General features: G+C 37.2%; 1 protein-coding gene across 4 annotated transcripts; it reads right to left on the bottom strand.

Annotated features, from left to right (window-relative positions):
- WDR5 (WD repeat domain 5) lies at nt 1-24,681 on the bottom strand. 4 transcript variants are annotated; one of them, XM_074210746.1, is made up of 14 exons: nt 24,267-24,676; nt 21,356-21,539; nt 20,762-20,870; nt 18,565-18,638; nt 18,055-18,144; nt 17,678-17,767; nt 17,399-17,482; nt 14,541-14,596; nt 12,398-12,444; nt 7,246-7,321; nt 6,356-6,389; nt 5,220-5,294; nt 4,592-4,679; nt 1-3,192 (listed from the first exon to the last, which is right to left on the bottom strand). In XM_074210746.1, exons 2-14 carry the CDS (start codon nt 21,434-21,436, stop codon nt 3,092-3,094), a joined length of 1,005 nt encoding a protein of 334 aa, XP_074066847.1. In that variant the 5' UTR covers nt 21,437-21,539; nt 24,267-24,676; the 3' UTR covers nt 1-3,091. The 4 variants fall into 4 exon arrangements, 3 of the variants coding, with proteins under 3 accessions (XP_074066847.1, XP_074066846.1, XP_074066848.1); XM_074210745.1 differs by having other exon boundaries at nt 24,262-24,676; XR_012473560.1 differs by lacking the exons at nt 1-3,192; nt 4,592-4,679 and having other exon boundaries at nt 5,562-6,389; nt 24,262-24,681.
- Nucleotides 24,682-26,659: the final 1,978 nt, after the last annotated feature.

Here is a 26,659-nt window from a genome sequence, read left to right on the forward strand (position 1 = left end):
GTAAAAGTAAGCTTCATTTAAAAAGGTCCATGTTCTGGTTGATAAACTAGGTAAAATAATCTAACAATGAATCTGTGAAATGGGCAGTGCAGATCAGCCCCACAGCAGAGAAGGAAATGTTATGAGGTTGTGACTATCAGAAGGGCATGGAATCATGCTGGGCAAAGCAAAGCTGGCTTGACTATGCCAAAGGTTCTACATGATTTCCCTGGAAGCCTTTTGCCCTTCTTGGTACTCTTAATGCTCAGCACAGTGCCTGACACAGTAAAATTCTTAAATAAATGCTTACTGATTGACTTCCATTTAATTCCACTCAAAAGTTCCTTCACCTCCTCTAAGTTTTGAATTGCAGCTGGTTTCAGCCAAGACACAAGTAAAAAAACATTAGAAATGTATTGTTACAAACACAGAAATACCTTAAGTACCACTGAGATTTTCTAGTATGTTAAGAAACTGATCAATTTATGACACATTGTAGACATGGAAATCTTTATTTTATTAAAAAAAAAGGCATGTGCTTTTACATAAATCTACAAAGAATTCAAAGGTAGAAAAAATAAACTATACGCAATGATAGGAGCTATGCATACAGCTCACCTCATTCCTGCAAGGAGTGACTTATGGCAGGAGAGCAAAATTGAAAAAAAATTCATATATACCTAAGAACCAAAACATTTAAGACTTTTTTTTTTTTGCATTTCAATCATTTGTATTAGGCTTATATACAATTTTTTCTGACCCTTAGGCTGGAAAAGTCTTTATGGATGAATAAGCCAACCTAATACATGTGTGCTTAAATATCAGTACACACAGAATGTAGGCAGGAGTCAAAAATGGGAAAACTGTCAGAGGCTTATTTTCAAGTGCCTTCCATGATTGTTATTTCAATAATTGCAGCCAACTATTGGAAGATATTTTAGAAAATTATTGTATTTTACAGTCAATCCTTTTGCCCAGCTGTTAACAAACACCACATTTAGAAAACCTAGTCCACAGGAGAGGCTACAACTGCTTCGATCCAATCAAGTCACAGTTTGTAGTTTTAGCACCAATTCCAAAGAGCTCATGGCTTCATTCTGGCAGTTTTAAACAAAAATAGAATGTTGACTTTTCCTATAGGACACGAGGATCAGTCTCTTCAGCAGCATGCAATCACACTAACACTGTCTATAGAGGTGCATATTGATAAAATGGCTTGTGGCATTCCATGGAGTAATTACATCTCATTCGGGTTTCAAAGGAGACTAGAAAGCAAGACACTGACTAAAAAAACCTGACCTACTCATCTACTTCTAAAAGGCTCTCACTCACTGCCCTTCCCACCCTCCCCTTAGGATTCAAAAAAAAGATTTGAATGAACACCAGGAGATTGTCATAGTCTGGTACAAGCACTACAAAATCCAGTTCTTCCAATGCACTCTCTCTCTCCCTTAGTTTTCCCTAGGCATCCCCTTCAGATTCTCTCCCTAGTTCTGAAGTTCAATAAATGATGACTAAGATTTCCCAGTCTCACAAAGATAAGGGAAGTTAAAATCCAACTTGAGCTACAAAAAGTCATTCAATAGCCACCTCGTGCAGAGTTCCAACTATACGTTTCTATCATAGAAATGGTAAGTCTAGACTTAACACTTCGTGTCTTCCTGAAAGCTGTCATGCCACTGAACATATTAGACATTAGAAAAGTGTCCAAACAGGGAAACCTGGGTACTTCATATTGAGAAGCATATCATCTCTTCAAGATAAATTAAGTGGATTTATGAAGGCCTGGAGCTTTTTCAAAACTGGGAAAAACAAATAGATCTAAACAGATTTGACTGTTTTAAGAAAAGTTGTTGGGAGGTACAGAATGATAGGTTGGTTGAGTGTGACAGGACAGGCAATACTTTGAATTGGAGCTGTGGCTGTCACACCTACCTCCACACCTGACCACTCACTTGACTTTCAGTGGGAGCCATATCAGCAATTAACAGGCTGCTGCTTCTCACATTTGAGGTGAGGCTTCTTTCCCTGTCTATTCTACTGAGATGTAGTATTCTGTTTATTATTTCACAAGTACAAAATATAGCTTGAAACATGTCCTTCAAAAACAAGTTTATGGCTACATGTCACTGAAATGTAGAGTGATAAGGAAGACTGAATAAACCACTAGGGCTGTTATGTCTTGTCAAGAGTTTTTTGGAATTTGTGAATTTAAGAAACTAAACAGACACAGACACTGCATATTAGAACACAGTTGCCACACATGTACACAAAATCCCACCTTTTTATTACAGCACATGGTACTGTCAGATGTGTAAACAAGAGTGTGACAAACAGGAAGATATCGAGGCTGAAGTATACAGTCATGCCATTAACAGTTCTATACCATACTTTAAAGATACAAAATTGTCTTTACATTGAAAAATTTTACAATGTTCTAAGTTTTGTTTTGTTTTCCCCAGAAAGACTTCAAAATGTGCTGAGAACTTCTACAAGCAGGAATTAATGGGGGGGAGGGGAGAGAAGTTGACAATTTGTGATATAATAGTATCTATTAAACATACATAGCAAGAGGTAAACTATACAGAAGATTAAAAGATATTTCACTACAAGGTCAGTGAAACTGGGGAATAGAAAGCCAAAAACTTACATGGTTGTATTTGGTCACAGAGTTAGAAGTGGGTAAGTGATATCTTTTTAAAAAATTACAGAACATTTAGTTGAGGAAAAATTCATGATGAAATGAAATTTATCCTTCTGTAATAAAAAATTAAAAATTCAGGTTTTTGCTGACTCGATTTATACACAATATAGATTGAAATTCTTCCTCTGGCAGCATCAGGAGAGTTGACAAGAAGCATCACCAAGTCTTTTGGGACCTTCTAGTAATACAAGCAAATTTTTTCCCCTTAAAACAAACAAAAAAAAATAAGAAAAGATCCATTTGTCAAATAAGGCAGATGCTGCCTCTTCTCACCAGACTAGCCATTCCAGGGAAGAAAAAAGGGGATTGATTTCCTTTTAGGCCAAGAAACCAATTTCAAATCTTAGTTTCTTGCCTCAGAGGATCTACTTCTTCTTGATACAGTCTCTAACATGATATCAGAAGGGCTTAACAGTCACTCTTCCAGAGTTTAATTGTTTTGTCATTTTCTAATGCAGCGGATGCAATGATGTTTTCTGTAGGGTGGCAAGCTGTTGAAATCACAACATCTGGAAAAAAAAAGACAACCCCATTGTGTGCAAGCTATTCATGTGTGGTCCTCAATCAGCAGATGTGACTTCAAGTTGTCCCCTAGCAACTGAAATGGATTCCTGCACTCTTTATTCTACATTCTTGTTCCATTCTCCCTCATAATTAAAGGATATGTTTTATAAGTTGGTCCAGAACTTTGGTACTTTGGTTCTAATGAAATTATCTGATTTTTGAAAGAAGATTGGAGAGGAGAAAGGGAAGACATAAACAGCCAGTTGAACCTAATACGATTCTCATTTTTAGAACATTATGTTCTAAATAGAGCTTAGAAATGAACAAAATGATAATCATTTTGATCTTAGAAATCAGCAATCTTTCCAGCCAAATCAAAAAACTTAAAAACAAAACTTTAAAATGGGTTTAGCTCTTAAAAGAAATCAAGTCCTACTTCAAGCACTGGAAACTCTTTTGTTCCATAAATTCAAGGAATAAATATATCATATGAGTTGTCAGGTCATGAGAAAAACAATCAGTTACAGAACCTCTGTATAGAGAGTACAACAAGCATGAGAACCTAAGGGAATAAAGTATCAAAAACTGAAATATAATGGTCCCATGATTAAATACTAATTGAATAGCAAATTTAAAAACAGCAAGCTTTGCAAGTCCATACCTGAATCCTAACCTGTGTTGTGAAGTTAAACTTGCCTGTCAATTAACTGAGCAAGTAGGCACTTTACTAGCCAGCACTATGCTATGGGTGGTGGAATGCAAAGAAGACATGATCCCTTGTAAAGTCAACAGTTTTAATAGGAACAAAAACATAGGAAAGAAGAAACCAGGCAAACAAATGTGTGAATAACAACAAAAACAGTAAGATTTGAGAGAAGAAATGGGCATGGACTAGGGTACTCAAAAAATGTTATTTGTGGGAGTGAAAAATAGATTATAGAAAGATAAAAGAAATATTTTTGATAGAGAAGGGAATATTGTAACTGAGACAAATCATAATGAACAAAGTTCATTCAGGAATTAAAGCAAGAGATCTGCCAGACTAGACCTGTAAATGAAGGGGCTGGCAGGTTAAGGGACAACTTGAGATAGAGATAATATGAGATATAACATTAAGCTAAGTTTAGTTCAGAAGAGACTTTTAATACACACCCAACACACACACAAACTGAGAACACTGCAGATGGCCTAGTCAAAGCTAGAGGAAGAGAATGCTTATCTGATTCTTTGAATGGTACAGAAAGAATAAAAAAGCAAACAATGGACAAGCAGCTCCAGTTCTGTGTTTACAAGGTGGGTGCACAGCTATCGCAGTTAAAAACAACAAAAAATATAAATATAAATAAACAAAAAATATAAATCTGATAATTTAGGAAACCATGAATAAAAGAGCTTTGCTTTCACCTGTATGGCCTTGTAATTTCTGTACTATCTCTTTTGTCTGAAGGTTCCAAATATAGACCAGGTTATCTTCCGATCCAGACACAATCCACTGTGATATAAAAAGGTAGGATTAGAAATATTAAGGTGAAAAAAAAACACTAAGGTGGAGAAGTTGTTTCCCTAAATTTAAAGTTGTCAATTACTCAATCCATCTTTGAAAAACCATTTCATAATTTTTGCAATGTGTATCAAGTCTGAAAATTGTATTCTTCTAGCAGACTCATGGTTAACTGATAGTTACTGCCAAATCCAAAGATCTGGAATTAGCCTTCTTTTGGATTATTCAATTTTTACATAGCAGAAAAGTTTCTCTTTTATTTTTAGATGCCTACACACACACACACACACACACAGACACACACACACAGACACACACACGTCTCCTGCTAGAAAGTAAACTCCTTGAAAGCAGGGATTTTGTTTGTTTGCTTTTGTCTACCTGGTTCAGGTACTCAGCAGTCCCTTGATGATCAAGTTCGACTACTATAGAACAGTTACTTTTCTTACAAAGAAAGGTATCTAAAATTTCTCCCATTACATACTTCTCTTTCTCAACCACTTTTCAAAGAACCAAGACCATAAAATATACCTTTCCACCAGTGACTGAAAAATTAGCAAAAATGCAGTATTTCTCATTCTTGTGACCAGTGTATGTCTTCAGGCACTGAAAGAAAATAAAGTTATTCTCAGGTTTATCCTAGACTTAAGGGAAAAGTAGCAATTTACCCCAGAACCTAGATAAGACAATCATTTCATTCTTTATTTCATTTGGAAATCAAACCTGAATACAGAGCACAAAGGCAATGATCAACACCACCACCACCACCATACTTCCATCTGTCTAAAAGAACCAAGCTAAGTCAAGAAGTTCATCCATGACTCTTCTCTTTCCTCTATGAACCACCTGGTGAAATCATCAAGTGCCTCTTACATGCCAGGTGTTGTGCTAAGTGCTGCAGACACAAAGACCTCTGGAGACCAGCACAGCTGCTGTGTTTGACCTGTAGCAGCAGCTGGCACTTCAAGAATGCCTCAAGTCTCACAGGCTTATTTTTGTACAGCATTCCATTTGAAGGACCTTCATTTTCTATTAGGGACCAATGTTCTAAGAGAGAGGGAAAAAAATATCTAGGCAGAAAAGCAGGTAAGTCTTCATCTTCATGGACATTTAAACTTTGATCAGCAGTATGTTGATGGTTCTGGACCCAATTCAAGTCATTTTCCATTTTCTAGAGCATTCTTCACATACTTTTAATTACCATGTAAATATGTACTCCACCAAAATCCTCAGAAATAGATGATCTTTAGTTCTCAAAAGTTATGCAAGATAGCTCACAAGTTAACAAGGTTTTGAATTTTGGAATGATCATCTAAGGATTAGTCCATCTAAGAGAAAAATTCATAAAGCCATAAGATGTCAAATTTTTTAGACAGAGCAACTATCAAAGACCATCTAAGAAGGGATCCAATACACAAATGATAGCAAATACTCACAAAATACAACTGCATATCCTTGAAATATTTTATCATGCAGATGTCTGTCATCTCTCACAACTTTTATTTTTGTCAATCTATGAAACTTCTATGCCATGAGATCAACTCTATGAGGTACCTAAATCTCACTAGGATGATTTCTTATGCTATTACTATCATATAACCCAAAGTAGGAAAACTGATGGAACAAAATACACCTTTATAATTCATCCAATTTAAACAAGTGCTTACCTTCCCTTTGCTGTAGTCCCATAGCTTAAGAGTGCTAAAGAGATGAAAAGAAATGAATCAATTTTGATTTTAGGTCAATGTCTCCAATTAAATTTGCTACTTGTGCTCATCTAGTCAAAAAAAAAAAAGACTTTCTACTAAAATAAGAGTACTTACATTTGAGTTTTACATTTTGCTTTAAAATTAGAACTCTAGGACTACAACAAGAGTGGAGAACCTGTTTTTATTACAACACATTCAGTCAAAATGAGTAATTCAAACCTGGCTCCAAACTTAAAAAAAAAACAACAGAACATACCTATAGGTTTTAGACAGTTAATTAGCTTTTAACATTCATAAAGATCTGAGAGCAGAGGTACTGCCTAATATTATAAGGAAAACAACTTCCCATAATCATGATTAGCATTCAGCACATAACCTCAATCATTTCAAAAAATGTGGGGACAAAAATTCAAGTTCCCAGAACACACAGGAAATATATGAGTCCCTAATTAAGTCTGCACTACAGCAGAACAAGGTAAAATTCCTACCCCAGAGATATTGGCCAACTTTCAACTCCAAGTCAATGCAATTCTGCAACTCTCTATCTTTTCCAATTCATTCAAGTTTGATAAAGAAATTACAAATGATAAAAGATATTTCAAAGATTAAAGTGACTACCAAGTCTTTTAACAGTTAGGTTTTCCAATCTATAAATTGAAAGAGTTGCACTAGAGCTAAGGTTTCTCCTATCTCTGATAACCTAGGTCTTAAACTTGTTTTAAAATAATTTATTGTTATTTATACATTTGATTAATAACTATTGCAAGAATCTTAATATTGGTCTAAAGGAAGCCATTTTTGAAAATTTATTTTCTTGCAAACAAACAAAAAATGCCTAAAATACTTACTTGTCCAGAGTTGCAGCAAGAATGTATTTACCATTTGGAGAGAATTTCACAAAAGACACAGGAGGATTATCATCATCTGCAATAAAAAGGAAACTTTGCTGCAATTTCTATCAAATTATGCCACAATTTAAACACAACAAGAAATATGGTATAACTACCACCAAAATTGAACACTTAAGGTTTTATGCCTCCCTTTAAAAGTTTGAACTAACTTTGCTAGCAATACAAAAAAAAAAAGATTTCAGTTATTTCCTCAATCCATCAGGATAAGCCATTTTCCATGAATAAAAAAAAATCTTGAAATTTCCTACTTATATATTCTTTTTGAAACTAATCCTTCATTTGTCTTAGAGCAAGTTATCATTTACATATTCTTCTAAAAATATTTTATCTTCAAAAATGACAAAGCTTATTAGTATGCTGATCAGAAGCCTGTCTCAATTATTCACCTCCCTGCATTCTGCTTTGCCCCAACTGCAAATTCATACTCAATACTTTTTATAACCTTGATAAGGAGAAATGGTTTGAGGGAAATGTTATATATGAATTACCCCATCTTTGTCTCAAATATTTTGGGTCTTTTTAACACTTCATCACTGAATGACTGAAGAAGAATGGAGATAGCAGATTGAGTGAGGAAAACCTCAGTACAAATTCCACTTCTGACCTTGGAAAGTTACTTAAATCCTTAGGTCCAGTTTCCAAAACTGTAAAATGGAGGTGGGGAGGTGTTAGGCTTGTAAGGCCTACCTCTAAATCCAGGAATTTAGAAATGATCATGAGGGAAGAATACAAGTATTTGTTTATAGACCCAAATAGCTGAAAAACAGCTTTAAGAAATAACTGATCTTTAAATATTAGCTTTTTTTGGGGGGGGCAGGGGGTTGGGGAATGGGATTGATAAATCTTAGTTAAAATCTACAACTTTAATATTTGGAAAATGCTCAAGATGGAAATTCCCTCTATGGGAAAATAGAAACTTTAACCATATTTGCCTTCAAAAGTTTCATGAAGTGCCTATCATCACATAGCTAGCTTGGGTCAAAGGTAGGATGTTTCTGACTACAAGGCTGACCTTCTTGTTGCTTTATCACCCTGATTTTCTTTATGATCCATATGTCATAATATCACTTAATCCCCTAATTCTCTAAACTGAAACATTCAAATTTTCTTCTCTTGAGAACTGAGATCTAGATCGTACCATGTTTAATATTTGACCTTAGAAGGTCCCCAACAACTCTCAGAGTTTATGACTAATTTTACCCTTTCACTTATAGTCTATTTTGAAAGTAAGAGAGTATGCCCAGAGTGCTTATTTAGCATACATGCTCACCCTCAACTAACAGTGAACACATTTTATTACCCGATTTCAGGGCAGGTTTATTAGGCTTTAATAGGTTTAATAATTTCAATCTTCAAAATTGAAGGATGGGCTGTAAAAGATGTGAAGAATCCAGATACAATGCCCTATATAAGATGTTCATTTAATCCTATACTATTTCATTTTATTTAAAATATAAACACAAGCATTTCCTTGGCAGCTGTCTGGAAATTAGGACAAGAATAAAAATTATCTAATTCTTTAGAATCTTTGAAGTCCAACAACAAAATACTTAAGAAAGATTAAAAGCAGGGGCAGCTAGGAGGATCAGTGGTCCAAGCCTAGCCCTGGAGTTATGAGGACCTGAGTTAAAATCCAGTCTCAGACACTTAATAATGATCTAGCTGTGTGACTTTGGGCAAGTCACTTAACCCTATTGCCTTGTAAAAAACAAACAAAAGATTAAAGGCTAGACTTGGCTTTAATGATTTTTAAAATCCATATTCAATTGTCAATAGGGACTATTTCACCTATGATAGGTAGTTCATAAAAACAATACTATAAAAAAGATATTTTTTTACAGGTAGTACTCATGGGAAGAAATTCAAGTTATCTATAGCTATATGAAAAAAATGCTTTAAATCACAAAGAAATAAAAACTAAAACAATTCTCTCATATTGCAAATTTAGTAAAATAATAACAAAAAAACCAACCCCAAAATAGGAGATAAACAGTACTCAAAGGTTGCAAAGCATTTTACTGAAGTTAATTTATTTGAACCTCACAAAAATTCTATGAGGAAGGTACTGTCATTCCTGTTTTTCAGATGGCAGAGAGAGGTTAAGTAACTTTCCCAGGGTCTCACATTGAGTTTGGATTTTTAACTCAAATCTTCCTGACACCAAGTCCAATATTCTATTCTTAGCTAGGTGCTCTTTGCCTAAAATGACAATAAAAGGTGGGACAGTAGCAAAAACCAGCACACTGATGGAGGCACAAGTTACTATGGTCATCATAAAAAGCAACTTGGACCTAAGCCCCCAAAGTTACTAATGATCCAACAATATTTCTACTAGGTCTGTACTCCAAAGAAATCAAAGAGGAAAAGGTTTTATATGAAGAAAAATATTTATAGCAATTCCTTTTTTTTTTTTAGTTTTTGCAAGGCAATGGGGTTAAAGTGATTTCCCAAGTATTAAGTATCTGAGGCTAGATTTGAACTCCAGAGCTGGTGCTCTCTGGTGCTCTATCCTAGCTGTGCCACCTAGCTGTCCCTGCAATTCTTTTTGTAATGGCAAAGTTCATCAATTGAAGAAGAGATGAACAAATTTTATTAGTGAAATGGAATATTTAATTAATTGTGCTGTAAGAAATAAGAGAGATTTCAGAGAAACTTGGGAAAGATTTACATGATTTGATGATGCAGAATGAAAGGAGACCAAGGAGAACAATTTATATCATAATATCAACACTAAAAACAATTAGAAAGACTTGGAAATTAACCCACACCATAATTAATCAAATTTCCATAAAAATGATGATAAATGCTACCTACCTACCCCTGATTAAGGTGATGGTTTAATATGTGAAAAAAATTACATTCTTGGATATGATCAACATGAGGATCTGTCTGCTTAAATGGCTAATTTGTTGCAAGGTTTTATTTTTTCAAGGAGCAGGGGAATAATGGACTTTTAAGAGACATTTGCATAATAGCAATAGTTCACAAAACAAGAATGAAAGCTTCTCTTCTTCCCCACCCCAAACCTTTGTTCAAGTTCTCAAGGTCAAGATTTACGAGCTTTCCATATAGGACAGCATTTAATGTTTCCATGCAGAATAATCAGCTTTATAAAAGTTAAGTTAAAAATTAACAAAAATAAAATAATAATAATTATTACTGAATAAATTTATTGAATAATAATTACTGAATGAATTTAATAAAAGAATAGAAACTAGCAAGCACACCAGGAGCAAAGTAAGGTAGAACATGGCTCTGCTTTTCTATCTAAGGAGACACAGGACTCAGAATGATCACATTTACTCAATCATCAAGTTTATTAACAGAGATTACTTTCCAGACCTCTAAACTCTAAAGCAAGAGGGTTTTTCAGAATTCTTTTTAGTAATCTTGTATGTAAAATTATGGTAGTAGGAAGTTCCTTTTGGCTCTCCCTTAACTCAACTCTTTAACATCCTACAAAAGTTATTAGCTGACAAAGACTTTAACAAAGTTGAAATACAGATGAATGCTACAAAAGCCTGGAGTGGGATTTGTTGTTGTGCTTTTTCCATTCAGGAACTACACAAAAGTATGAAAGAACATTATTACAACATGTATGAAGCAAATAAAAGTTGCAAAGTATAGATTAAGGGACTGAAACAGAGCACTCAGTGGGTGTAGATTTTAAAATGGACCTAAATATTTAACAAAGAATCCAATATGGAAAAATAATAAACAATGTTTTGTTAAGGTTGGTTAACTGAAAAGAGAAAGGCTACTTCGAAAGAATATGATTTGCTCAATTTCAAATATGTATTGTCAAGACAAATTTTCAGGCAATAAAAAAGTCAGAATTAAAGAAAAGGAGAAAGGTCAGGACTTAGGAAGTTACATCCATTATAAATGGTATCAGAAAATAAAGTTAGACTAGCCCTAGGAGATACTAAAAAATGAATGGTTATGGAAAAAGAAAAATAGAAGGAAAAAGATAAGAAAAATGGGGTCTCCATTATCACAGCATTAGGGGAAAACAGAAAGGTGAGAAGAGTGCAGACAGCAGATTATGAGTAGTGATGTCAGAAAACATACTAATTAGGGGAAATAAGTGAAGAATAAAAACTGCCTCTCCAAAGATAAATGAGAAGCCAGGTCCACAGACAGAATTGAGTTTTTTTTTAATTTTTGAAAAATTTTTGTTTAAGGCAATGGGGTTAAGTGACTTGCCCAAAGAAACACAGCTAGATAATTATTAAGTGTCAGAGGCCACATTTGAACTCAGGTCCTCCTGACTCCAGGGCCAGTGCTCTTTCCACTGCACCACCTAGCGGCCCCTCACAGACAGAATTGTTAATACCATTTAAAGATGTGAGATGTTAAGGGGACTTTTGAGAAGATCAAAGATCAGGGAGATTCCATGCCCAGGTCAGGTTTTAGAGGGTAAGGACCACAACATTCTCACCTTTGTATCCCTTCAGCCTAGCAGAGTATTTGCATATGAAATGTCATTTGATCACCAATAAACTACCTTAATGATACCGAGTTCAGAAGGATGGTTGTTGGAGGAATAATGAGAACTTTCTCAGGCGAGACACTAAGAAACTGAAATAACTTGAAATAAATGAATTTTCTTTTATTTAACCTAAAAATCCAAATAACCTCTAGGGCAAGGGTGTCCAACCTTTTAGTTTTTAGTGAGATCTCACCTAATAAAAGTCCCTCAAGGGCTGCTTACAGAATTCAGCAGCCATTCATAAATAAAATACATGAGCACAATAACAAACCCAGGGAGAAAATGCTCCAGAAGCCCACACTTGCTCTACCAAAAGGAATGAGAAAATGGAGGGATACCAAAAAAAAAAAGTCACATAGACACAGACATCCCCCCCACCACCCAACTAAACACTCAGTGAAGGAAGAGTTAAGGAGAAGTCAAAACAAAGTTCTCTATTGGAATTTCAAGCCAAGAAGTGATTACCATAAAATTTCTTTTAACTAAATCCATCCTGCCGAAGAGAAATGTAATTCAACAAAGCCAGAATAGAAGAAAAAATTTCATAGAAAATCATGAATCATTCAACATAAACAAAAGTCAAATTTATTTACTTACCAATAAGTGTTTTTAAACATTGACCTGATGCCGTATCCCAGATTCGACTTTTGAGAAAAAAAAAATAGGGTCAATACAGATAAAAAATTGATAATCTATTAAAATATAAACAAAAAATCCACTGTAAATTATTTGTTTTTAATGCATTAAATTGACAACTACTAAAAACAAGTAATCATATCTAAAATTTGTTGCACCTTTCCAGTTATGAAGTCCTACCATGTTTGACTTTGACAATTACTTAACAAGTATATATACATGCGGTTCTGACTGATCTCTTCACAAAAGCCTTATTACTTCAAATGCTTTATTTTAAAAATTGCTTTAAATTCTTTTAGAACACAATCTAATGTAATCAGCACTTTTGATTATTGAACAGTCTGATTCTTCTGCCATTAGTATTAGCAGCTATGAACATTATTTTTAAAAAATCTTTTGTCCTTTTCAGTGTTGCCTTTTCTTTATACACTTCTCAGTTCCTCCTAACGCAATTCCTTCTGAAACTGAACCTTATTAAAAACAACAATCAGCATTTATAAAGCAATTTTAGATTCACAAAGACGTAATTTTATTCTCATAATCTCTACCAGGGGTAGGTACAATTATTCCTATTTCATAGAAAAGGAAAGTGGGGCTCCCCTTAACTAACATGCTCCAGTTCACATTATGCCTGAAGTTGCATTTGAGCTCAGATCTGCCAGAATAAAAGTTCAGTGCTCTAACCAGAGCACCATCCTAACTGCCTTCAGCAAAAGAATAAATTCTTAGTCAAAGTCAACTCTAAAGTCTTATCAGACAATGGATTCTGTATTGAAGGCCCCAGGAACTGGGAGGAAAGCTCTCCACATCTTCTTTCATTAACATTCTACTAGAGGGACTGCTAGGTGGCACAGTGGATAGAGCTATGGCCCTGGAGTCAGCAGTACCTGAGTTCAAATCTGGCCTCAGACATTTAATAATTACCTAGCTGTGTGGCCTTGGGTAAGCCACTTAACCCCACTGCCTTGCAAAAAAAAAAAACTTAAAAAAAATTCTACTAGACTTCTTTAATAGTTTCAGTATTGTTAACTATTTTGTAAATTATTTTCATTCTTTTCCCTTTATTCTGCATCACTTTGTACTAGTGTTGCCAGGTTTCCCTAAACTCATTTTTTCCTTGTTTATGGTATTATATTCACATATCACTTTATTAACTTTAGGATCTATCATTTGACTTTATAGGGTGGTACATGCTAATGGGCCTGTTGAGACAAAAGATAAGATCCTCTTAGACGCTTCTCATATAACTCCAAATTATTTTTCAGAATATTTAGACAAATTCAAAGTTCTCTAATTAGTGTAACTCCTCACACCAATTGTTATTCTGTTTATGGTCTATTCGAATTTTGGTTTATAGTGTCTAAGGATAAGGTCCTAGGCAACAGAACTGATAAGCTGAACGGTATTCATTGTGACTTGTCTCGTTTTATATTTGCATTAATTAAAAGTTCCACTAATGTAGAGCATTTGTTAAAAAATTACTTTCACATTTGGGGTAATTTTATAAGATCTTATGTTTGTCTTGATTTGCTTTCCATTGGTTACTAAGGAATTTCAATAAATTTTCACCTTTAAATATCTTCATCTTCAAATGATTAGTCACTGGGGGAATTTTTTTAATCTCACATTTATCAGTCTATTTATTTGAATTCTGAATCATAGATTTAGTCCTTAAAGGGACCATTATACCTATAGAGGTATAATGCAACTTTCTCTAATCGATGAGGAAATTGAGAATCAGGGAAGAGAATGACTTGCCCAAGGTCATATAAGTATTAAGCAGCAGAGCCAAGACCACATCTTATTAATTCCAAATCCAGTACTCTTTCTGTTGAATCATGCCACTTTTTGTCAAACCTGCATTTTTCTTTCTTTCTTTTTTGTTTGCAAGGCAAACGGGGTTAAGTGGCTTGCCTAAGGCTACACAGCGAGGGAATTAAGTGTCTGAGGCCAGATTTGAACTCAGGTACTCCTGACTCCAGGGCCAGTGCTCTACCCACTGCACCACCTAGCTGCCCCCCAAACCTGTATTTTTCAATGATATTTTAAGTATCACCCACTGATTTATACAAAGAAATTGTATTATGCAGAGGTTAATACTTACCAAAGACCATCATAACTACTCGACACTATCAAGGATCCATCCCGATTGAAATGAACCTATTATTGAGGAAGAGATGAAACCATTCGTAACAAAATTCTTAGAAGTTATAATTCCAAGATACCTAAATAACACTGCTATACAAAGAAAGATCAGAACCATAATTCAGGTAAGTTTTAAAAATAGAAATCATGGATTTTTAAATTATTTTACTTTTCAGATTAACTACTAAATCCAACTGACTTATGCATTCCTTAGCTTTCTCAACTTTTTTTACAATTCTGGACACTGTTGTGCTGTTAAACAATTATTCCTGGTTCCTTTCCACATGTCTTTCCTCCCTTAGCTTTCAAGATATTTTTTTCCCCTCGATCCAGACTATTCCTTTTCGGTCTCCTTTGCTAAATACTCCTTCTTCTCTTCATGCTCTCTAAGAAGTCCCTCAAAGTTTCTTTCCCTTCATTCTCTTACTAAATCTTATCAGTTACCACAGGTTCATCTATCTTCTTTAGGCAGATCCAATCTTTATCTCTTGAACTCTACTATCACATACCAAGTTCCTTAAAGGACATCCCCATTTGATGTCCCATAAGAAATTCAAAACTTAACCTGTTCTCTCTATCCCCAACCCAAAGTCTCTCATCCCAACCCCACCCCTTCCAATCTTCCATTTTTTTCTAACTCCTCCATCTTTCAAGGTTCCAAAATTTACAGCCTTGGCCGTATTCAAGTCTTTACTCTTCCTCAATACTCATATTTATTGGTCATCCCTTCTTCTGTACTCAGAGCCTCCATCCTAGTTCAGGGCAGCACCCCTCAGCTGGAATATTCAACAGTCTGATTATCTTCCTATATCTAGTCTTCTCACCTATCCTCTACATAGCTACAAGTTACTATTATTAAGAAATCTGAACCTATCTCCCCTACCCCATGCCTCTGAAATGAAATCCTCAGTCTAATATTTAAAATTCTCTATAATCTAGTTCCCATCTACTTTTCTAGACTTATTTCCTATTTCTCCCCTTCCTATATATTCCATCTCTTTCTGTGCCTTTGCATGAATAGGTTCTCCATGAATGAAATGTACTCCTTCCTCATCCTCAAGTCAAAGAATCCCAAGATTCCCTCAATGTATGGTTTAGTTTCCACCTTTTACATGAAGCCTTTCCTAATGATAATAGTAGTAGAAATGGCTGGTGTGCTAGACTTTACAAATATTATCTAGTCCTTGGAGGTTGGTACTTTTATGATTCTCCATTTTACTACTGAGAAAACTGAGGCAAGGAAAGGTCAAGTGACTTATCTATAATCACACAGCTAGTCTAAGGCCAGATTTGAATACAGGACTGGATGTCCAGTGCTCTTATGCACTGCACCACCTAGCTGCTTCAGTGTAACCTTACCTTCCCTCTTCCCCTCAATGAATGAACTTGTCCTCTTGAGATTATTTTGTATTTGAAACATGCTGCCTCTAATAGAATTTAAGTTTTTTATAAGTGGAGACTGTCTTTGTATTACTAGTATCTCACACACACTATCAACCATTTAGTGTTTGTTGAGTCAAAACTGAATTTAACTTCATACATAAATGGACAGTCTGCCCATCATCTTTCAGGATGGAAAGCACATAGACAAATATAATGGAATCATTTCTTGGTACACCTAATTTAGTCTCAAATTCAGTAAATATTTATTCAGAAAAATCTAAAGGCAGTTCTAACTCTTATCATCTACAGCAAAGGTAGAAATGTATACAAATAACTGTTACACCACCCTCCCCCTTCCATATTTTCTCAGGGGAGTGCTATTTACATTAGAGTAAGAACATCTTGGGGTATTCCGTAAGATTAGATCAAATCACCTTATTAGGTGATTTGAATTTGAAATTTAAAAAAGAATGATTATTTAACATTAAATCTCTACATTTAAGATACTGAAATTGATCTACATTTCTCTTTGGATTTAAAAACTTGACCTATGTCAAAGATAACTTTAGTCAAATGTAACAGATTATCAATATCACATATTCCTTAGGCCCAAGAGTATTGCTAAGGTTCTTTAGAGAAAGTTTTTTGACATTCACCTCAGTCTATGTATCCCACCCAAAATGGCCATTATTCCCAACACCATGTTCTACTGATGTCCTTTCCTCTACTTATTTTGTCTATGAAGCTTGTCTATAAACCCTGGCAGGCTTAAATGAAAGTCCATATGTTCCCTGAAGTCCTTTTCCCATGACCCTAGCAGCATTGTCTAATAACATACTCTACTCTTTTGCATTTGTCAAGCACTTTGAAAATTTACTAATTATGTGAACTCTTCCAGTGCTCTATCTACTGCACTATCTAACTAACCTTGGTTTTATCTCCAAGTAAATAAAAAATACTTGCCTATCAAGTCCATAAATTACTTTTTTTCTCATTCAAAAAAAAAATCAAACCTATGATTTTATACACAGAGAACTCTCAATGAGGAAATTTTTTCTTGCCAGTGAAAACCAGTAGCTTACAACTTATAGTCTTAGAGAGTTCTTAGGATATTGAGAGATGAATTGCTTTGTCTAGGGTTACAAAGGCATTGTGATTTATAAAAGACTTGAATCCAAGGTCTTCCTACCTTGGGAGTAGGCTTTCTATCCATTGTGCCATAATGTGCTGCAAGAAATTAAAACTGAAGGGCAGCTAAGATGGCACAGTGGATAGTGCACCGGCCCTGGAGTCAGTAGAAATTGAGTTCAAATCCGGCCTCAGACACTTAATAATTACCTACTAGCTGTGTGACTTTGGGCAAGTCACTTAACCCTACTGCCTGAAAAAAAAAAAGGAAATTAAAATTGAAATGTATATAAGGGGACGACTTACAGCCGAAACTGGGTCAGAATGAGCAGGCAAAGTCTTGAGGCACTTTCCTGTTTTTACATCCCATATTCTTACACTTTCATCAAACTAAAGGAGAAAAACAAACATTAAACAATCAAGATGGAGATTTCTATAATACTGGCAACCTCTTGAATGTTTCAGATAGCAAAAGATACCCTGTTTCCCCAAGTGATTAAAAACTAAAGTATGATAGAAAACCGACCTATTATCTTGATTAGACCATGTTCATATACAAGTTACTTGTCACAATTAAAAACTTACAGATCCTGAAACGATGAGGTTCGATTGGGGATTGAAGTTGCAGCAAAAGACATAATTACTGTGACCCTTCAGTGTTTTTAGACACTTCCCCTAAAAATAAAAGTATCAGAGCAAGTCATTACTAAACTCATCAGAAGGTCAAGAAAAACTATATTCTAAAATCAAAGATTCACAGCATCACAGAGATGAACTAGCTGACCTCAGGTTCCTTTGGAAATCCTTCCTTTTATTTATCTAGAAAGAATGTGCCCTAATGTATAGTGCTTACAAATGTTAAATAAATCCCTTATCATCTCTCAATTATAGATATCCAATAAATATTCTGAGGGAATGGGTGGGGGAAGTGAAAGGGGTTCATGTGGAAGCTAACTACTTACAGAGCTAACATCCCATATCTTAAGAGTTTTATCATCGGAAGCAGATACAAGAAGATTGGAATCTGATGACCAGGCAACATCTGAGATTCCCTTTAAAAAAAAAGAAAAGGGGGGGGAAGCAGTTTAATTCCCAGATGAGACAGAGAAGAGCTAGTAAAATACAAATATGCACCAGTCATTTAATTGCCAGAAAAAGCTTAGCTGACACATTAATACACAAGGAGTGTTATATTCTTAGAAATATAAAGTACTGCCAAGGCACCCACCCAATTTAGCTGCTTTGTTGCAAATTATAAACTCCTGGTGAAACAGTCATGAAATGACCTGACATTTTCCAAGCAATGACAAAGACAGACAAAAAAGTATAGTAAAGCTTTAATTTAGTTCATTTCCAAATCTAAAGTCAATGAGCCGCATTTTTTAGCTGCATTCTTGTCCCTTAGGTTCCACTGTACAACATTAACTTTTATTTTATAATAAATCCCATAGAGGTATTTTTTAAAAGCCTACCAGTTTGTGGCCAGATATTGTTTTCTCAAATTTTCCATCATATGCTCCCCAAATTTTAATGAGTTTATCTGCAGCTAAAAGACAAAAATATTTATCGTTAGTTTATTAGAGATGGGTAATAACTTCAGCTTTCATGTGATCTCATTTGATGCTAAGAGCTACTTTGTGAGGTAAGCAATTGGTTATTCTCACCCCCCCTCCAAATTCTGGTGAAGAGACCACACTGAAAAAGGAAAAAAAGGTGTTCTGACTACATTACATTTTTACATTACATTCTGATTACATTACATTTTTCTCTTTATTAGATTAATAGCAAGCAGCGAGGAGACCTTTTCTAACTGTACCAAAAGTTCCAAGATGAAGAGGAAAATTGACGTTTTTCAGTGGGAATACATAATGCTTCATGAGGCAGGAGTGTCCATGGAAGTTTTCATACTATAGATTATGGGGAAAACTGATGGACCAAAACACTCAAGTTTTAGTTTTTTTATTTCACACAATATAGTCAAGTATGAAATGAATCAAATTGGATTTAAATGCCTGCCTCCATTGCTTTATGGAATTAAGACCTAATTTAATAAATTTTTAAGGGGACTCTAAAAATATTATCCTTGTTAACCAGAATGATCTGGAGACAAGAACAATCAGAGCTATTATTACTAAGTTAAGAGGAGATGTCTAAATGGAATTTCCCAGTGTGCTGTTCAATATTTTATCAATTAATGAGGATAACATATGCCTGTCAAGGGTTTGAGGCTGGAAAAAAGTTATTATGCTAAATGACAGATTCAGGATGCAAAAAGATCTGACAAGGGGGAACAATTAGTCAAACCTATTAAGGTTAAATTTAGTTGAATTAGCTGTGTATACTTGGGTGAAAAAAACCACTATCACAGTAAAGGATGAAACATGTCTATATAACAGTTCATCTAAGAAAACTGAAGAGTTTTTTTTTTTGCAAGGCAAATGGGGTTAAATGGCTTGCCCGAGGCCACACAGCTAGGTAATTATTAAGTGTCTGAGACCGGATTTGAACCCAGGTACTCCTGACTCCAAGGCCGGTGCTTTATCCACTACGCCACCTAGCTGCCCCTACTGAAGAGTTTTTAGGAACTAAATTTTACATGAACCAGTGTAACATGGCAGCTGACAAAGGTTAATTCAATCTTACTTTGAGGAAAATTTCATTGATTTGGGCTCTCTAACCGATGCCTTAGGTAGATGGCACTCATGAGTTGTTATGGCTAAATCACCTGATAGTAAGCTTTCTGGCCTCAGCTAAGTTAATTCTCAGATAGGCCTTAAGGCCTATATCTGAAGCCTCCCCAACTAAGTGGGTCTGGGCTACTGGAATGGGTGCTCTATTGATGGTTTTCAAGAACCCAGTCACATTCACATCCTGAAGCATTATCTGGGTCTAACTTTAACAGAGGAATGCCATCTTAACCTGGACACTATGCTTCTATTAATGTATAGAACAAAGGAAGAAACCACAAACACCAGAAGATTGTATCTGAAGCACTTTATCCAAATCTGGACACATGTTTTAAAAAGGCACTATAAAATTATATCACTGGTTCAACTGAACCTCAACTTAAAATGTTCAACTAAGACTTGGGAGGGTGATGCATAATTTTGACATTATCTATGACCCTGCACAAATCACTTACCCTTGCTGAACCCAAGGCTTTCAACTTTAAAATGAGGGGCTTGAACTATGTGGCCTGCAAAGTCCTTGGAAAGCTACACATACAACATCCTAAGACAATTTAAAGGTGATCACTTGAGAGAGATCAAACTAATTCTCTTTGGCTCCACAGGTTAGAACTGGAAACAAGAGTTCAGAGTTTCAAAGAAGCAGATTTATGCTCTATATAAAATTAATTTCCTAACAACTGGAGCTAGCCAAAAGTCAACTATGTTTTCTCAGAATAAAATGACTTTCCCTCAATAAGGTTTTATTTAACAGGAGGTAGCTGAAAAATAACTACAGCTCATGAGTTCTTATTCAGATGTAGGTTGGCCAGGGTAACCTGAGGTCCCTTCAACTCAGATCGTCATCAACATTGACAAAAACATCACAATTTAATATGGGAGGGTTGCTAAATCAGCCAAATCTCAATGACTAAAAACCAAGCCTCAATTTTCTCAGCAACCAAATTAGGTAGTGATATTTCATAGTTGAGATTTTACTTACAAGAACTTGCTAGCCATTCTCCGTTTGGACTAAATTTTACCGAAGATACAGCTTTAGTGTGTCCTGCTAGTGTGAACTTTAATGCGTAGTTTGGCTTTACGGGTGCAGGCTAGAAAGAACAAAATTAAGCATCAGAAAGTGACCATGGTCAACCAACTCAGATCCTTACAAAGTTAAAATGGATGCCAAAGTATTACTGACAACATTACTTAGGTGAAAAAAGAGAAACAACAATTTTCAACAACATATGAAGTGGCCAAGAGATCAATTCCAGTATGTTGGTGAATGTTTTTAATAATCTACTCTGAAGAAAAAAAATGTACGCATGACACTTTTAAATTAATCTCTATTATTAACATTTTCCCCATCACTTTATCTACATAACCAAAACAATATTGCTCTATTGTTTATTGTCCTAATTTATGGTATTAACCAGATTTTCAAGGAATAAATGCTCACAGTGAAAATTTAGCAACTGACTCTGCTACTCTAAGCTTAGCTCTAACACACCCATTTTTGGATTAACCTTATTTCAATATAATTCTGTATATGCTAAATTTTATTAAAAGTATCAAAAAATCTTTGAAAACACACCTTGCTCTGATTGGTTGATGAGGAAGGTGTAGATTGTGTTTTTGTGGCTTCTGCCTCTGGTTTCTTTTCTTCTGTTGCCATGGTTCTGAAACCAACAAGTAGGACTGAAGGTATTTAGGGGATGAAGGGATATTCAACCAGAATATGTCAACAGTGAAAAGAAAATCTGTTTGGTAATCTGAACCTGTAAGGGGAACAGAAAAAAGTAGGGACAAATCACTGTTCAAAGGAAATGTTATTTAAAATGTAATAGCTAGAAAAGTTCTAATAAAATTTAGTCATAATACTTTAGTCTATTATACAAAAACCTTTCAGGTTTAAGGATAAATTTGTAATTGAAAGAAATTCTGAGAAATCATATAATAATCCTAAATTTCCTGTTTCTACCTTTTATTATTCATGTCAAACTATCCTTGAACTAACTTTGCATTTTATACATGGTATTAACCCAAATTATAAAGGCATTTTCATTATATTAGTCAAAAGTTTAAGAAGGGCTGTTGGAAATAGCTGAGATCCAGTTATTTCTTTAAAGATTATTTGTTGGTATTTTTTATTTTTATTTTTAAAATTCATAAGATTGACAGGAATCTAGGATTCTAAGTGACAGAAAAAAACTAAATCCCAACAGAATAGTTTCAGAAGTCACCCAGATTTGAAGACATATACCATTGTGAGATAAGTTAAATAGGTACACAACTACACACCTAGTGTTCTTTCAAAGCCTTTTGGTTATTATCTCTGCTACAGCTTCCATACTATAGGAGTAAGAATGTTTTCTAGCATGTTTCTCAAGTGAGTTGAAAAGCTCATTTTCCTATGAAATAATCAGGAAACACAGCTGAAAAGTGCAAGCCAAAGTCAGCTTTGTGTTGGAATTTCATCTGCCTTGCCTTCTGGACTAAAGCTTGAAATGCTGCACTGATACTCTGCAATCAAGACTCATACTGCAGATGAGAAAAAAAAATCTCTACTGCAGCTCAATTAGATTTCAGCTTGACAATTGCAAGTATTGAAAATCTGTACTGTAAGTAATTATTTCACCTGCCTCTTGGAAAATCAGCAGCTTTGGATGTAGCCTCGTCCTAACTTCCATTACTTGCCTACATCAAGCACATAACCAGTTTAATGAGAAAAGGTAAATGTCTATTTTTTAAATTACCTAGCACTTTTTCCCTCAGAAAATCTTAAAAAAATCATTAGACTAGAATGTGTAATTCTGTTTAATTTAGATAGAATAATTCTAACTTAGTTAAACATATTTTACCAGAACTTCTGGTTGCTCCAAGGAGAAACAAGCCAGTAAAAATAACACTAACACGAGTCAAAATCATGGAAAAGAAAGGAGTGGGGGTGAGAAAGTGGGATTACATCATAAGCACCCACTTTACAAGTCTTTTGGCAGATGAAAACAAATATCAGTCCCACAATTAAGGTGTCTTTCCCCATATAAAACCCTAAGGATCGTAACCCCTAATATATCTAGGAAAGACTAAGGGAACCCGATGGTCAGGACCTGACAAAGTTTAAGTCTTAACTTAAGATCTGAAGGAAAGGAAGAGAGAATGGCATCAGGAGGATGAAGAGGGGGAAAAAAATTGCTGATCTAACCACTTAAAAAATACCAAAATATTTAAGTGGGGAGAAGATCAGTATGAAATTAGGCCAAGAACATATGTGGGGGTCACTGGCTGAAGAAATAAGAACACTACCTCTACCCTCAAATGGGTGAGCTAATCTCAGGTGAAAAGACTGGCAAACCAGAAACTACTCCCTCAAGAGCCTGCTTCACTCCAGAGGGAGAAGTGATCATTTCTAGGATGTGGCTAAGAGAGAAAAGTGTGACGGGGTGGGGAAAAGAAAAATGTACAATTAGAAAGGTGGAGATCACTGACAATAGGGAAGTCCATGCTGCAGTTTGACCTAAAATTAAGGGTTTTGAGTAAGGGAATATGTTGAAGTGAATTGGGCCGTGGCTACCTGAAAAAAGATACCACGAAGGGATCACTAAAGAAAGGAAAAGCTTGCTCTCTATCCACATCTAATGGTTTAGTGTTGAGGGGAGAGCAAACAGAGTAAAAATAGGACCAGGAAAAGGAAAAACTGAAAGGATAGTTGTCGAAAAAAGGAAAGCCATCCTCTTCAAGCCTTCACTGGGCTGACTCAGGATCAATATTTCTCATGTGGGATAAGGGGCGATAAGGGAAAACGCTTGAGGTTTAGCTGCTGGGGTGGGGGGGATTAAAAAGAAAGGTAACCCAACGGGTGCATTCCTTCCGAGCCCCAGGCCAGGTGTCTTTAGAAGGGGTCAAGAAAGCGTAAACATGGGAACTGAAGGGTGGCCCGAAGCATCCTGAGCCGAGCCCGGGGGTTTCAGGTGGGCAGCGAAGGGCGGTAGCGGCTGTGAGTAGGTCAAAGTCATCTGTCCAGCCTGACCTGCGGAAAGCGGGGTCTGGGATGCTTTCCGAGCCCAATCCGGGGGGGTGGGAGCCGGAGGGGGCGCCCGGGGGAGAGGAGGGGAGGCCCCCGGGGCTCTGGGGCTCCGGGAGGGGGCACCGCCTCGGGCTCTGCCGAGATCTTCGGCGAGCGCGGAGGGCGGAGGGCGCGCCGGGGCCTGGCCCTCGGGGGCTGCGGGGGGCGAGGGCCGGTCTCGGGGGCGGGCGGCGGCGCCACGGCGAGGGGCGCACCCCGTTCCCCGCGGCCTGCGTGGGGGGCGAGGCGCGAGGGCTGGGGCGCAGCGGGGGGCGGCAGGCTCCGGGCCGGCCGGCAGGCGCCTCGGCGGCGCAGGCCCGGCCCCCGCGCTCGGGGTCCGGGGTCCGGGCGCGGCCGTCCCCCCCGGGCTCGCAGGCCCAGGCCCGGGCCGGGACGCGCGGACGGACGGGGGCCGCCGCCCGCCGCGGGCTTACCTCACCTCCGCTCGGGCCGAAGCCTCCTCAGCCGCCGCCGCTCATGGGGAGCGCAGCGCGGCTGGGCCCGGCCGAGGACCGACGACCAGGCGCCCGCCGGGACCAAGTGGAGGTGGAGGTGGAGGTGGTGGAGGTGGAGGTGGTGGCGGCAGCGGCGGCGGCTCCTCCTCCCGGCGCCAGGCGGGTAATGTGGACGGGCCACCCCGCTGCGCGCATGCGTGGCGGCGGGGCGGGGGCGAGCGCAGGGGCGGAGCCAAGGACGGGCTGAGAGGGCGGGGGAGGAGGAGGCGGCGGGAGGGCGGACACAACGCCGGCCCGGCCCGAGCGGACTACGGCGGCCGCAGGGCCCAGTGCGCGGGCTCAGACACGTCCGGAACGGGGTGGTGCCGCGGCCCGGCCCGGCCCGGGGAGGGCGGCCCGGGCGCACCGCAGAGTGGCGGAGGGACTGGAGACCCGCCCCGCTCAGACGCCTCGTCTTACACGCACACGCGCGCACGCGCGCACACGCGCACACACGCACACACGCGCACGCACACGCGCGCGCGCCATGGGACACACAGAGACAGACACACACATAAACACACACAGACACACACACATAGAGACACACATACACACATAGACACACAGACACAGACACACACACATAGAGACAGACAGACACGCACACACACACAGAGACACATAGAGACACAGAGACACACACAGACACACACACAGAGACACACACATAGACACACACACATAGACACACACATAGTGACAGACACACAGAGACAGACACACGCACACACATAGACACAGATACACATAGAGACAGACACACACAGACACACATAGAGAGACGCACACACACATATATTGACAGACACACAGACACACATAGAGACAGACACATACAGACAGACACACATAGAGACAGACGCACACAGACACACACACATAGAGACACACACGCACAGACACACATAGACACACAGACACACATAGGGCCAGACACACATGCAGACACAGACACACAGAGACAGACACACACGCACAGGCACACATAGAGACAGACGCGCACACACACATAGAGACACACACACAGACACACACATAGAGACACACACAGACACACATAGAGACAGATACACATAGTGACAGACACACACAGACACACATACAGACACAGACACACATAGAGATACACACACAGACACATAGAGACACACACACATGCACAGACACACACATGTGCACAAAAAAAGGGACAGAAGCAGACAGCCATGGGAGAAGAGAGAAATCCTTCCCAAATGTTTACGTTATTAAAGACTTTAAGGGAGACCCAGTAAACACACATGGGTATATGAACACATTTATGTCTGTATAGGCATGAGAAATTGTATATATAATATATAGTATATGTATACACTTGCATGTATGTAAATATAAAATTATACATACACGTGTGTTCATTGTCTGTGCATATGTCCTGTACACCTTCACACATGTGCATGTATTCTAGTTTTCTATGCACTGGATACATGTGATACAGATAGACCTTGTGTTATGTGTACTAACAGAATGTCCCAAAAGTCTCAGTGAGTTCAAAAATTTTAGTACTGTGAACTTTTTGAAACCTATATAAGCATACATACATCCATACACATGTATGTATCTTCAGAGAAAGAAAATATATAATAATAAATGATGATAATAAGTATATGATAAACTATATAATAAGAAATTAGATTTATTATTCATAATAAATATATAATAAATTTCATCATTTAGTGGAGAGACCAGGCAATAAATTTCCCACCTCTGAAATTTACCAGCTCCAAGACCTGGGCAAGACACTTAATATTCTTGGGCCTTGACTTCCTCACCTGTAAAATTAGGATAATAATAATACATCGCTAACTGTCTTATAAGGTTGAGGAAGGAATCATTTTGGAAACCTTAAAGTGATTTATGTGTATATCATTGAGATATTACTAATATTATATTACTATATTATCATTATCATTATATTATATTACTATATTGCTACTATTACTGAAATCAAAAATAAAATGCCAAGTTCAGAGATTAGTTTGACTAGAATACAGAGTTTATTAAGTGAGAAATAAGAAATAAAGCATGGTCAAGTAGATAGGAACATATTATAAAAGGCAATGAATAGCAATCCAAGCAATTCATATCTTAGATGCAGAGCCGCTGAAAGTCTTTGAGTGGAGGAGTGACAAGACCTGTGCCTTAGTAAGATTATATTGGTAGGTATGGAGAATAGATTAGAGGCCCATATAGGTTTATCTCTAGAAAGAACCTCAGAGATCTGTTCACATTTCAAATTAGAAAACTGAGGCCCAGAGAAGGGAAATGATTTGCCTAAGGTGAAACAAGCTAATATATG

Source organism: Macrotis lagotis, chromosome 1, assembly GCF_037893015.1.
Source record: "Macrotis lagotis isolate mMagLag1 chromosome 1, bilby.v1.9.chrom.fasta, whole genome shotgun sequence".
Taxonomy (NCBI): Eukaryota; Metazoa; Chordata; class Mammalia; order Peramelemorphia; family Peramelidae; genus Macrotis; species Macrotis lagotis.

Excerpts from the sequence above, each read along its gene's own strand:
- WDR5 (XM_074210746.1), bottom strand. The coding sequence starts at position 21,436 with ATGGCAACAGAAGAAAAGAAACCAGAGGCAGAAGCCACAAAAACACAA. Across the intron at positions 5,295-6,355 it reads GGGACTACAGCAAAGGGAAG|TGCCTGAAGACATACACTGG; the intron begins GTAAGCACTTGT and ends ATTTTCTTTCAG. Across the intron at positions 4,680-5,219 it reads TTTCAGTCACTGGTGGAAAG|TGGATTGTGTCTGGATCGGA; the intron begins GTATATTTTATG and ends TTTATATCACAG.